General features: G+C 38.0%; 1 protein-coding gene across 2 annotated transcripts in view; it reads left to right on the forward strand.

Moving 5' to 3' along the window:
* LOC128876995 (uncharacterized) overlaps positions 1 to 14,973 on the forward strand; it is a 145,273-nt gene that overhangs the window by 101,363 nt on the left and 28,937 nt on the right. For both annotated transcript variants that reach the window (XM_054123884.1, XM_054123883.1), the window contains exons 2-4: positions 2,579 to 3,014; positions 6,918 to 7,151; positions 7,594 to 8,060. In XM_054123884.1, the coding sequence (XP_053979859.1) occupies positions 2,579 to 3,014; positions 6,918 to 7,151; positions 7,594 to 8,060 (1,137 nt within the window). The remainder of the gene's footprint in view (positions 1 to 2,578; positions 3,015 to 6,917; positions 7,152 to 7,593; positions 8,061 to 14,973) is intronic.

Consider the following 14,973-nt stretch of genomic DNA (forward strand, 5'->3'; position numbering starts at 1 on the left):
GGTAAGGTGCAATTACCGATCCAACGGTGGTTTCTGACGCACCGTACGAGTTATTTTTCTTCTCGTGCCCATATGCTTTCAACAGTTTATAAATTACTTTCTGTCATCACACTATTATTAGATAACGTTCGCTACGCATGTTCGGAAAGTTTACAAGTTAACGTGCAGTTATAGGAAGCAATTCAGAAAATTTATTCCAATCGTAACAAACAGCGAGGTTTGTACGAATATTTTATTTTAAAAGGAGGAATTCAAATAATCAACATGTATGTATTATGCAATTGGAATTAATAATAACTTTGATCTGATATAAACTATTACGTTTATTGTAAGGTATTATTGTTAGAAATATCTATTTATTTGAACAAAGAACTTGAACCAGATTTCGCCATTTTTCTGTTCATTAATTTCGAGATGTTCTACTGGTTTATTATACAATTAAAGAAATCAAGGAAACAACAACAAGTAGTTACGTCAATGTCTGTTACATTAACACAGGTGTTCGGCTATTATTAATTCCAAATGATAAACTGTAAAATAGAAATGGTTGCCATGTGTGTCCTATTTTAAATAAAAATATAATTGTATTCATAAATGTTTCGTGTTGAACACATTCTTTTCTCGTAACATACTATATACTTTTTTTATATTAGTAGTTCGTGCGATCTATAATCATACGTCTTTCGTATTTTGGAATGTTAGGTATTAATGCCCAACAAAACTTCCTGAAAGATGCACTGAATATGCTCTGATGTAAGCACAATTTAATTAAGCGTTGTTCTTGCGAAGTTTTCTCTCTTACATCACAACATTACCTTCTTTGTTAATCAGGAAAGTAGCGGAAATTGTTTATCGAGTCATATCGTGTTGAACGTGAAATGTATTATAAAAAGTGGATTAAAATATTCATAAGAATATTCATAAAGTAAGCATAATGAAATATTCACAAAATATTTATAAGATTCGATATAGAGGAATTTTGCTGTTGCTTAATGGAATTTCTGTTTTGCTTCCGTTGGTAACAGAATTATTTTGCTGGAAGCGTATAGTGCGTGTTCGAGCACTTCTCTCCCTTTAATTAATATCGATCAATATTAATTAGGACGCAGTTTCACGCAATGGACTCGAACGTACGATCCATACAAAGTTCATTAACTGACTAATCAGTAACTGTACAAGATTAATTAAACTTTAATACGTAAGTAATATGTTCACCTAATTTCTGATACAGAAGAAAGATCCTACCGTGCGAACGACGTTAACTTTTTTCTTCGATCCAAGATTAAGCCCGTGGAGTGAGCAACGAACACAATTCAGTTTCTAATTTACAGACTTAATTACACGACGTACTTTCTAATGAGCTTCTGTTCCATTTTCGCGAACGGAGCACAAAGTTCTCAGCCTTACTGTTTTTACTCCTAATACACGTACAACAGGATTTTGTACACCATTCGTTAATAAAAAGGAAGATATATTTTTCTGGCAACCCTTTCTATTTTTTTTTTTTTTATATACACTTCATATTTCTAAAAATTGATAAAGTGTTTAACAGTAAAACTACAAATACATATAACCAAACCGCGGATCTCTATGCGAAATAAAATCTTTGCAAACGTACCTACAAAAATTGAACCTATAGAGAAATTTATTTTACTATGCAAATATTATAGTATAAACTTTACTTTCAATTTTTTTTTTTTTTTTTAGATTATTGCATTCGCAAATCAACATATAACCATATCTTTGAATTTAGAAGGAGGAAGAAGAAACTAATTTATCGGTGAAATATATTCCCCGCTGTAATAATTGTGCCCCCAAAAATAGCGACAAAATCATTGTTAATAATTGAGCGACTTTAAGATGAAGTTTAAAGTATACATGGGGTCAAATCGATCAGTTTGGTCATTTTAGTGTTACAATAAATCTTGAAGGTACGACACAAAAAAATCTACATAAAGGTCTCATTCGTCATGTATTATTATTGTCATAATTTTTCCCCTTCCAACCGTAACGTCGTCGTTTAACAACCGTTGCACGGCATGGCATGGTCTTTGCATTGAAAACGTCTGCGGTCGTGCTCCTGGCCATGAATGAAGAAAATTATATTACTAAACTTAATTTCTTGGAGGAGGGAAAAAGAACTGTAACAGCCTGAGAAACAGTATCGTGCCCTTCCGTGTCTGAGGCAGCCTGGGAAAAGAATAATTAACTCTGGACGCAAACAGCCGGTCGTACTACGCGAATACACGGGATTGTTCTTGGTCGGTTCAATTCTGGAATTTCTTTTAGAATTTCACGGTTCACAACCGGCCTGTATAACCATCCACTTTGACGTGAGTTTGTTACACAATAAAACAAGAAGAAAAGATTTGTCGGATTTCCTACTCCTGGGTAAAATGATAATAAATAAAGACAATAATTACGAATACTTCAATATACTTCAGTTATTTCCTAAACGCTAGAATTTCCTAAAACACCTAACGGTCGAAAGCAATTCATCGCGCTTCGACTCCCCGCCTCTCTCGGACCTTGAACGCCAAGGAGCGGACTGTAAAACGCAATTGCATCTTTGTTATAGGCGAGGAAGTCGTAACAGTGCCTCCCACGAGCGGAGGTCAGGACGGCTGGAAGGTGCAGACACTTTCGTTAAGCACCGAATCGCCGAGCAATCGTCGTAAAGGCTGCCGTCCCCAGCAGCAACCTGGTAAACGTACAAGGCCAGCCCCGCCCCCGCCGCCGATATCGTGCAAGGTCAATGCCAAGGACATCAACAAGTACTTCGATTGGCCGAACAAGGAGAACACGCCCGGAAATGCCGTGAACGCCGTCGTGGGAACGAACGAGGCTCATCTCGAGAACGAACAGTCTACCATGGGCTCGAATTTGAGTCGGCACAACGGGAAGGGCCTCACTGGCCGCAGGACCCAATCCTCTGGGAACCTGTGCGATCCCAAGGGAAAACTGAACAGCATGGGCAAGATCCTGGTGCCGTGCTCCAGCGCCCAGAGGGAACGGTAAGATCGTACTATATCTAGTCTTTTGCAACAGCAATCTTTCGGTTTGAATTGCTCGAACTGTGGTTTCTTACGAATTTTTATGAGGGAAGAGTGATGGATCGATCAAATGAAGGCTTTCCGATCTGACTTTAACTACTTTTCTGCAATCTTAAGTCTTTAATTCCTGTAGCTCGAATCGTGATTCAATATGAACTTCCACGAGGGAAGCCTGATAGTTTGATTAAACGAAGACTAATCTATTCCTTGCAGATTGCAAGCAATTAAACTCTTCTCGGACCTAACTCTAGATACTCGGTTGTCTTCCCAGTCTGATGGTTTTGCAACATTGTTGACCATCTGCGTTCGTCAAATACAACTTTGTTGTCTTCTTGGAGAATCTCAACGTTGCTATTGTTCTAGTCGCGGTTTGCAGCTTTGTTAATTTTCTTGTCTCTGGACATTTGCAACTTCGTTGTCTTTCAACAAAATTCCAACCCTGTAAATATTTTTCTAGTCGAGTTTTTCAGTACTGTTCTGACTCATTGATTTGCATCTTTGTGGATTTTTTTGGTTTCAAAGGAAACGAGTATAAAATGAAGAAAACACGGATAAGCTAAAGCTGCACAGTGTTTGTTTTTAATCTTATAGCGAGTTGATTAAAACAAGGCTGGTTTCAATCCGTGCTGTAGGGTCTAGATATAGGTGATTGAATATTCATAAGTAAATGTACCCCTGTACTGGAAGATTAAGTCTACTTAGACCTAACCCAAGAAGATTTTCTGGAGTCTCCTCCAATTCCCATAGCTTAAATTGTAGTCCAATATGAACTTCCACGAGGGAAGCTCGATAGTGTGAATAAGTGAAGACCAATCCATCTCCATCAGCTCTATCCAAAAATATCCTAAATACACTTTGTTTCTAAATCTCCAATTCCCACAGTTCAAATTTTGATCGAATATTAAATCTTATCACGAAAACATATTAATATATATCGATGAAAACCAAAGGAATACAGTGAGTATTTCTGTAGCACAAATTGTGATTCAATACGGAATCGAACACGAGAAGTTTGCTAGAATAAATACCTAAATGAATCCTAAATCGATGGAGTTTATATTTTGATAGCAGTGTTACTGTTATTTTTCTTGGAACATAAAGTACATTTGGCGGATATGCAAACTCAAACATTGTAGGAATATAGTGAATTATTGGACCGTAACAGTGATCTGGAAACGGATACTTTTGTATCCTGTTACAACAATCCAATCAATTGGTTTTTTATCTGTCTACTGGTATTTGCAAAAGGTTTTCATTTTCGATTCGCGCTGTTTTGGAAAAAAAAACGTTGAGTTCGATTTGAATGAAATTCAATACCTTTTGTTTCGCGTATTGCAAATTTGAAAATCAAATTTCTAAAATGTGAGTGGGCACATTCGCTCATCTTATACTTGTATACTATACTACACTAATTGTACTAATTATCTCATTAAGAACCAACCACTTCTAATTAAAACGACCTCAAGTCTGATACCTATTTCAGTTTTCTAAAAACCAAAGACATTAAGTGGCTGTCTGTTTTGAGTAGGCTGTGAACTACATACATTAGAGCTAAAACTCTAAACCGGAAGCGTGTTGTAATTAAACCCGGCAGGAAGATGAGACAGTGAAGATAGCCAAGCAAAGCGAGTGGCGCTGTACTTTCGCACGAATGAAATTCTCTTTTGTCCCGACTCTAAAATTCCTCTGCATAATCAAATCCGGCTGCATTATTGTAGCATATTTAATTCTGTAGAGCTGATAGGAGAATTTTGGAGTGTGCACTGTGTCATGTGGGTGCGAAGGAGTGCGCAACAAAAGTAGAATTAATTCATGCGCGCCTCCTTTCAATGAGAGAAATGTGAAATTAAACTAGTAATCATTTATAACGAATATTGAACATGTTGTCCGCTGTCGTTAAATTCAAAATTAATTCCAAAATTGAAGGAATTCATTTTTATATATTCAATGCAATCAGCAAAGTAAATTTAAGTTAAATAAGTAATTAAGTATTAAATACATTATAAAATAAATAATATTTCCTGCTATGTCATATAACAGTATTGTGCTCAGAGAATGAAATGCACGTCAACATAAATATTCAAAGAGTCACATTTGCATTGACATTAAACAAAGAATTAGTCCATACAATTGTCAACCTAAATGGTCATACTCGGATGTTGACGATGTAAAAAATGTATTTTATCATATACAAAAGAGAATCTATTTTTAATAATATATACACAAATAGCAGTAATTAATATGCCACCATTGATAAATAAACAATACCCAGCCTATGAAATCTATACAGTTTATCCATCCTGATTTGAAAATTCCAAAGCCCCTTTTCGGAAACCCTTTGCAACAAATAACAATTAACACTGTGATTCGTTGCTAGATCCTGCCAAACAACTAACAACACGATCTCCCTTTCGGTTGATTTCGTAGTCTATCCAAACATTGAAATTGAATTGTACAAACAATAAATAATGGCATAGGGTGACACCGAATTAGAGCGGAAACTATTCACAAGCCGGAATTAAACGTGTTCGCTGAGAATTTCTCGTTACCAACCGGTGCTCGGTGTTGCTTAAACAACCAGCAACGACGTGGCATAGCCTGGCATAACAAGTTGGTCGTGAGATAATTTAGACTCCCTTTAAGGTCAGTCAGTCGCGGAACTGGGGCGGTTTCCATTAAATCCTCGTTTGCGCGAAAACGGATGCGAGCTGAGAGGTAACAGAGACCGAAGGGTGTGTAAAAAGGAGGAAAGAGGGGTGAAAAGATGCTCGCATCTTGATCTCGTTTGCGTAAGTGGCGTTGTTTACCTTGTAAAGGCGGATCCACGCTATCCGACAAGTGATCGTCGACTGTATTAACATCCTTCGGTGGCTTTTGGAGATATTAACGACTGTTTGCCATTGTTAGGTGTACAAATACACTTGAACAATGTTTTTGCAAAGAGCTGCATGGAAATTAGTGCAACTCAGCCTTAAGGAAGCAACCTTCAGCCAAGAATTGTTGAAATTTTGTAATTTTTTTGTCCATAAGAAGGAATAGGTGGATGGTAACGAAATGTAGCGTCTTTATATTATATTGATAATCTGTCACTTGATTAGATCTATACAAATTACCTATATACTTGTTTTAGTGTGGAATGTATGTAATCATCTAGGTTCTACAATACACATTAATGTTTAGCATAACAATTAGTTACACGTATTAATTCCGTTAATTAAATCGCAACGGGTAACACTGTCTGCTTTTTGAGTATAAACTCATTAACCTGAAAAATTAATGAAACAGATAAGGGTCGAAATTGCAGTCGGGAGATCGCTAATAGACGTCATGATACCAAAGAAAACTGTTATAGTTGAACGTAACACAAACGTGGGTCGCGTCTTATTAAATCGTCTCCCGTATAATTCGTTTCATTAAATTGTAACTGTTGGTTGTACGTGGATTTCTACATACAACGACAAACGTAATATTACTAATGGCTCCACGTGCGAACGAACGGTAATGATTTCGACGTATGTAATTAGTCGCAAATTGCGCGTCACGGTTGACTGCGTTAGATTCGAACACGAGGTTACTACAAAATGAAGCAGGTATAGTGTTCGATAACGAAAAGTCAAGGAAATTGCGAAAACAATGAATTGCGAATTCTCGACCTGCAAGAGGTGGTAATTTTCAATATCTTGAAGATAAATTTTTGTTCTATGCAATCCTAGAATGTGTTACATAGAGACCTTGAATTATTAAATAATTCAAGACCATAATAATTCTGACTTTAACGCTCGCGAAATGCATTTGAAAAGCGTGCCAAAGTTCATCGAAATTTTCCACTGAATATTCACGAAGAACATGACGCTCCGTTTACAGATATAAATTCTGTGGCTCGTTGCCCAATCATCTCGACGACAAGGACGTTCTAGACGACGACCAAAAGGAAAATAATAACATAATGACGGATACTATCACCGGGAATCTCGGTGGAACGTTGCCACACAAGAAACGATCGTTGGGTGTACACTTCTCTGACGGTGGACCAACTGGCGCTTTAGACCTCGTCAAGCATCGGTCGCAGGACTCTATAGATGAAAACGATCCTTGGAGGTATGTCACCGTTCACTTTTTTTTTATATATTTACATCTGCCTGTGTCGTTTCCCTTATATCGAAGCCGTGAGTATGGAAATTTTTACTTTACAAAATAATTTCAATCAGATCGATGTTACATTCTCAACTAATATTTGAAACGTTCTGAAACAACATTCTGAACTTCGCTCGCAACATCAGCTATGTATCTCGACAAGGATCAACATCGGATCGTAACAATACGATAGCATCGTTCCACAAAAAGTAAATCCATCGGTAACCCAAACACAATGGCACACTTCGCATTTAGATATCGTGTATATTCCATCTCCGGCCGAAGTAAAATTATTCTCCCCACTCCGCTGCTCTTCTGTTTAGTGTTTCGTGCCACCATTCGCGAGTTAATTAAATCCGAATCGTTCTCACGCCCCGAGATTTCCATAATCCATAAATTGTTGCAGATACCAGCAGAGCGACCTTGATCTAGTTAGGTGCCGCTACGGGAATTTCGACTCCGTGAGCAGAAATCGTAGCGCCGACGCGGTATCTGGCGACTTAACAAGAAGGTGCTCCCGCGGGTCGTCTCTGGAAGACAGGTGTCATCGAAATACGGATCTTGACCTGGTGGGCACGCTGCCTAAACGGAAACAGGACCCCCGAAGCAGCGGGAAGGGGTCGGAGACGAACACGTCGTCCTCGCAACCCTGCAACCCCGACCCAGCCGACAACGATTTGCTGATGCAGATCGTGCACAAACCAGACTGCGAACTAGTCAGGCATCGGCAGCAGCTCAGCAAGTGCATTGATCTTAAATTGAGCAAACTGGCCAGCGGGGAACCGCAGGATCAAGGTTACGCGTCCGAACGCTCGCCGGAAGACGAGCATCCACCTTCCTTGCCTGGCCAACCGTTCCCGAATATAACGCCTGGTGAGTGCATTTTCCACTTGCTTACGTAGTAATACACTTTCGTTATTTATCTACTTTTAACACGGTTTTTGGTAACTTTCAAGTTGCCACCCATTCGACTACTAAGTAATTATTTCTTCAGAAATCGTCTTCATTTTATCTATATTAGATTCGAAAGTACTTCAGTGAAGAGGGAAAATACAATTTGACAATTTTAATATACTTCCATCATTTGCCTTATTTTAATATATTTCTTTGTAACTTTCAAGTTGCTACTCTTAAGCCTCACAAATTACCTAACAATAATATCTGTGTCCACAAAGATATGTTGAGAAATATAGAATTTAAAATTTCCATTATTGGTTGCATGTCTGTTGACCGACTTTCGCTCGCTCAGCAATCAACCAAACGAGTTGAAAGCTGGATCATAATAATCACAGATAAACAGTAACGGGAATGATTCGTGTAATTATGTCGAGGGAGAAATCTGTTGTTACATCAAGGGCTTGTTCCATATAAATTCAGATATACTTGTTTCAATTTTCGAATGATTGAAATTAAATGTACCGTTGGATGCGGACTACAATTAATATATTTCTTAAAAATATTAAATATCGCTATTATTATCAAAAAATTTAGAATATTTCTATTAAATTTGACTTTTACGTTCTACCGTGAACACTGACTGTAATGCAAATACTGTATATCCCGTTTAATCCGAATAAACGTCCCATCTGGTGCTCGTGGCAACCATTTAGCAAGTAATTAAATACGTTGAGCTACGAATGAAAGAAGTAAACAGAATCCAACGGCGAAAGAGCTAGTGACGTAATGCATCCCCTGGCAATTTTTCCGTTTCCCCTCAAAGTTTCTTTCGGTGTAACATTTACCTAGTTCCATTTGGAATATCTTTCGGTCTGATCGCTTCAAAACTTCTCTTGTTACGTTCTGTTTTCTCTTTCTCTACTCTCATTTTCTTCGCTGGCCAACATAAAGCTGTCTCGGTGCTGCACTTCATTCCGTTCTTTATTTTTCTTTCGCTCGTACAGATCTACTTTAATATCATTCTGGTGGAACGTATCCGCTTCTTAGTTACTTTTTATCGTCATCGTTTTACCATTGTAAGGGAAAAGATAAATCGGGAATGGAAGTAGTCGGGGAACGTGCTGTGTCAGACGCTTTAGTCAGCCTTTGTAGATTCTTTAACACGTTGACTGCCAAAGTAACATTGATTTTCGATAAACAAATTTAGCAGTATTTATTTTTGCGATCTCTTTAAAACTTACCAGCTCTAGCCAGATTTTTTTTTGTCAACGCTTCCTTGGTGGAAATTCTTATCACCCTTGGAACCATTATTAGCACCGACAAAAAAAAAATCAAATTCATCCCTGTGCCATATATCGTGTCACAGCCTGCCTGTCTCATACGTCCAGTGATGTCACGAATGTTTCCCGATCCTTTTTCCTTCGTTCCTCTGCCCACCGGGCACTTGCCGGTCCTTGGATCTATAATTTTCCAGCTCGCGGAGACTTTTTGCTGTCTAGCCGGCATCGCATCAAGTGGTATAGGGCAGAAACACAATGGCCGAGTAAGGACGAGGAACTCGAGCTTGACACACTTTTGTACGAGTGAATTTCGCGGATAAGACGCCCAGGTATCTTCTGGGAATCCTTTGTCGCTGATAGACGGCGAAGTGCGCGTCGAATTCAGGGCTCTTTGTCGCGGAAAGCAATGCGCCAGTTAAAATGAATGTGACGACGGTTCTATTCTTCTTTTCCTTTCAACGCCTCGACATCCTATCTATCTTCAATGGTTTTGCCGGTAATCTGTTTCCAATGGAAAGATACTTTATTGCTGAGAAATGTAATAACGTCTGGACGTCGCGTGACTTTATTTCCACGTTCCCTGCCTAGCTTTATCTATCCGTGTTCATCGTTTTGTGGATACTCGAGTGGCGTTATTAACTCTTTGTACACGCGTGCTTGGACATTTTCAGTAGCGTGCTCTCGCCACTGAGCGTGACTTGGTAATATACAAAGTATTTCTGCAAATGTGCGAGGCATTATATGTGTATATTTAGAATACGAGAACGGCGAGAAAAGTTCGTTTAAATGAATGGCTGGAAGCTTGTTATTTCTAAAATTAGAAGGTCTCGTTAATTTTTTGAGTTAGCTGTGTGTAAGTTATTTGTCGCGGATAAATGCGAGTATATGGTAAAAACTTGAAGAACTTGAATGAACTTGAATTTTTCTACTCTTGTATATCTTTCTTTAAATACGCTTTAAAATTAAAGGGAAATACTCGTTATTTATTAATTGCAAGTACTTGTTATTTATTCTTCTTTTTTGTCTGGTGTATCTTCCATGGGTTTCCTTTCTTTAGGCTAGTAAGTAGACGAATGCAAAGAATAGAGAACGATAACTCAAGTAGAATCAAGTGAAGTATAGCCAATTACGCCTAGACAGAGTCAAGTCAAGTGTAACCCAGATGATTCTGATCAAATTAAAACAAATCCACTCAAATAAACTTGTTTCCCATTGTACTTCCACGAGCCATTATTCCTGAATTATGGTTAAAATACCCGACCATTGGAACCACATTTTACGAAATGCTTTCGAATTACCGGGACCGTGCTGCATGCTAATTCAAAGACGATTTCCTCGTCTCGTATTTCATATCGAACGCTGTTCCAACGCGGCGCTATGTGCAGTTTCAAGTGTAGGAAGATAAGTGGGTGGCGGCGGTTGTGGCTTTGACACAACAGGATTGCGGGAAATATATCGGGGCCCAGATTATGCATACGCGAAAGTTCCCACGGGCTGATAAGAATCCGGAAATCGAACATTATGGAAACGGGGACGCCTGTATTCCCGTGTTTACAGTCACGGTCCCTCTTCTACAACGCCTGAACTTTCGGAAGTCCGTGAACTTTTATTCCCGTCCCGGTCGGTCGCACCGGCTTACCAGGAAATACAATTACGGTATACGTGTCAAATAAACATATACTTCAAACTTTCCTCTGTTACGTTTAGCATGGACGATGTAGAACGACGAGAAGGAAATTGGCATAAATCGTGGAATGTACCGGAGCACGCAGCACTAAATAAGATTTCCGAAAGAATGAGACTTTCCAGTTTGCACAGTATTTCGTTTATCTTAAACGATTTAATGGGTTCCGGTGCTTTTTATTGTAATTTCGACAAAGAAATACAAGAAATTCTTTCGATCGAATTAACGCCTCGCGATCGATAACCAAAAGGAAATAATTGTTTATTCCCGATATTTCTCAATTTTAATTACCTCGCTGCCTCCACGGTAACTCTGTAGTTAATTACACACACCGTTAGTTCCATTCAAGACGCGACTGCAATTTGTAGAAGATGAATCTCATTGAACCGTGGAACATTTTTTGTTCAGTAACATAGCACGATTGAACAAGAAACGAACAAAAGAGAAACTGAATTATAATGCAAACCCGCAGCTTTAACCTAACAAAGAGACCTTTCCGTCTGGCGTGGTTTACGTTCGCTGAAGCGACCATTAATCAACGGTGGCACGACTCTGTTATAAAGTTATAAATTATCGATGAAAATATATCAACGCGCTGGGACTGCGAATGTCCAGCTTTATTTCGCGACAGCTAATAATACACTGGAAAATATTCCGTAATTGAAAGCATGGCACTAACGCAGCGTTTCTCAAACTTTCACTTTCCCTTGGACAACCACGATGCAAGGCAACTTTTAAAAAGCCTCCTTAAGTAGAATTGCATAATCTCAGAAATAATTTTAGAATTTTACCATGTTCTGTGCATTGTTCACTATGGGAACTCAAGAAAATAAACCTGGTATTATTGAAATTCCTCCAGATTATTTTACTTAGTAGTATTTTTTATTCAAGGGCCCCCAGGGGTCCAAGGACAGGGTCCCAGTTTGAGAAACACTGGTCCAACGAACGATGTTGCCATCGCGTCGATAACCGGGCGTATTATTGGTGCAATATTCAAGTAAATAAATCAGCGTGCCAATCATAAACTTCATCGTATCGCGCGGAATCTCGAGGAGCAATAATTCTACGCCGACGACGCTTATAACAGGGCACATTCGCTTGGCTGTAATCTGTCACAACCGCGTCAGCGAACGAAGACGGATCACAAAATTTTCAACGGACACCATGGTATCGCCCCGTGTCCGATGACCATAGTTTATAGGCGTTAAATCACTGCAATTGTCCGCGAGAAAATATACGGTGACTTAAAGAAGAAGTCGAAGAACATTGAGGAAGGATTTTGATTTATCGAGGCGATAAAATGAGTCATTTTCCGAAACGTGTGCTTTGGAAATGTATTATTATGCAAAATTCGAACTTTACATCGTGATTTATTAATGTTTCAATTATACGTAGGCACGTTAGGTATGTACCGTTAAATGTGATTAATGGGTATTTATTAGTCTTCGTGGTTTTGTTTATTTGTATTCGTTATTTGTGAAAATTTTAGAAAGTGTCTTGGATAGATCTTAAAGGGGATTAAATTTTCTATGTAAAAGTTAAACAAATATTTCCTCTGTATTCTCTAATAGAGAAGAAATTGAACAAAGACCATTATTCTATATTTTGAAAAAATTGCTGATTTTTAGAATTTCACCAGAACTCTTTCGCCATGACGTGAAACTTGACGAGAATGCGAAAAGAAAAGAATTAATTTCTTTACGTCTTCAAAGTAGACAGACCTCTTAATTCAGCAAAAATCTCCAGGGCGGGGAGAGCGGTTATTAATCATCCGTAACGTGAGCAAAAGGGCGAAAAGATCGTCTCGATCGAGTCAAAAAGATTATACGTCGTGTGCGAAGTGGTGGTGAATAATTAATGCATCATTTACGTTCGTTCTCGACAATTTCCAGGCAATTTGATCAATAAGGGGTTGAATGTACGTCGTAGTTTGCATTTTGTGTGAATATGTCTATAAAGGTGAGCGTGAAATCTACATATTTTCAATTTCAATCTCATGCATTCGAAAAGAGCCGCTTATCGATTGACGTTGACAACTTTGCGAAATTATTTCCATCTGTTATTTTTAGCTTCGACCGTCTATTGTCCCGAAAAATATTCGTTTGATCGCCGTGAACGTCAGGCGACATCAACGTTACCTTCGAATAGAAAAACTTTATTCATTCCTCAGACTGTTTTGCAGTTTCCATTTTATTTTTTTTTATTTTTTTTTTTTTAATAGAGTTGTGAGTGACAACATTCTATTCCATATTTTCGATTTACTTTTACACGAGGAGAATAATACAAATGATCGTACCATATACGAGCTCAATCTAAGCTTTATTCAACATTTCGACGGTGAGATTCCATCCACTTTGACATAACAATTTACAGTGTATGTATTAATGGGATACATTATTTTTTCAAATTTGATATTCTTCCTCTAAAGCAAATGGAATTTCACCAGTGTGTCAAAATAAAACAGAAATTGATGTCTTCCTTTTCACGTGTCAGTGGTTTTCAATTTTCATTGGCGCATAAATATGTCAAGGTATTTATTTTATATATAAAGTATTTACAAAAATATGGTATCATTTTTCAGAATAAATTCCTTGTGTAAAAAGAAATCGAAAAGTCCTTAACTATTTGGCAGTTTAAATTTTCAAAACTTTGATCAAATGGTACAAACTACCCCTTGCATTCGTAACAAATTCAAGTTTTATTTCTTTTGTCGACGTCTCTTTCGATTCAGGATAAATTGTACGTTCCTTTAATCGTGAATTACGTCACGTAAATTGTGTCCGCGTAACAGCGTTGTAACGTTGCCGTGGAATATAATAAAAATGTTACTGCGTCCCGTAAAAAACCTCACGAGACATCGTTGAAAAAATTAAATGGGTTTCCAGGAAAAGGAAAAAATCTGGCCTCTGGCTCAACGTTTATGGCCATGCAGTCATTTCGTTACACGCTCTTTATTTTTCTTATTCAAGTTATCTTGTAATTATACGTATGTGCATGCCTACACCTTGGGCGAGTTGAAATTCAATTCATGTCAGAACATATTTTAATCAAACTGAAAAGCTTTTGCTATGAAATATTCATAGCCACCGCTAAAGTATAAATTGTTACAAAATTCCAGTGGAAAGAGAATTTAGCTTTAAAATTGAATTCGTTGTATTACCACCACCTCTGCAGCGTTTAATGTACATTTATTTCAACATTGTCATACGTGATATCAGAGATAATAGAACGATTGTAGTAGGAAAAGAATTTTTAAATTAATTGGATTTAGAAATACTTCGTATTTAAATTTATGGTTAACAGAACTTGTATTTTGTAGAAATTCCAAAAACTAAACTAATTCAACTAATTCAACTAATTAAACTAATTAAACTTTGGACCTGGAATCATTATATATTAACATATATGCCCACCACGACTACGCCGACAGACGCATTTTGTTATTTCAAAGAAAACCCTCTGGTCCATTTTTAAACACCTTCCACATATAATAATTAAAATGAAATAAGGAAACACTTCAGATAACAATCTGAAATTTTCGGAGCTTGTTATATAAATTGTTGAATACAGAGGCACAGAATTAATTTCTACGTCTAATACTTGAAACGTTCCCCAAACAAAGAGGCAGAGGGCCATTTAATACATCGGTTTGACGATTTAATGGCATTTCGATGTGCAACGTTTAACGTCCAAGTTTCTCGGGGCCAATTATTACCCCCGCGTCACTGAACACTGCTGGTTCCGCCTCGAACACAACGATTCTCAAAGCTAACACGAGGGCCCGGCTCGCGTTCCGGAAACCTTTTCATCTACCTCGTAATCGTAATTCGCAAGTACCTCGTTCACTTTTTCAAGCCCCTTTGAAAGTGTTATGAGGAGACAACCCGTTCTCTGCCTGCCCTCTGCGCGACATCTCGTTTGTACG

The sequence above is a fragment of the Hylaeus volcanicus genome, chromosome 5 (genome assembly GCF_026283585.1).
Source record: "Hylaeus volcanicus isolate JK05 chromosome 5, UHH_iyHylVolc1.0_haploid, whole genome shotgun sequence".
NCBI lineage: Eukaryota > Metazoa > Arthropoda > Insecta > Hymenoptera > Colletidae > Hylaeus > Hylaeus volcanicus.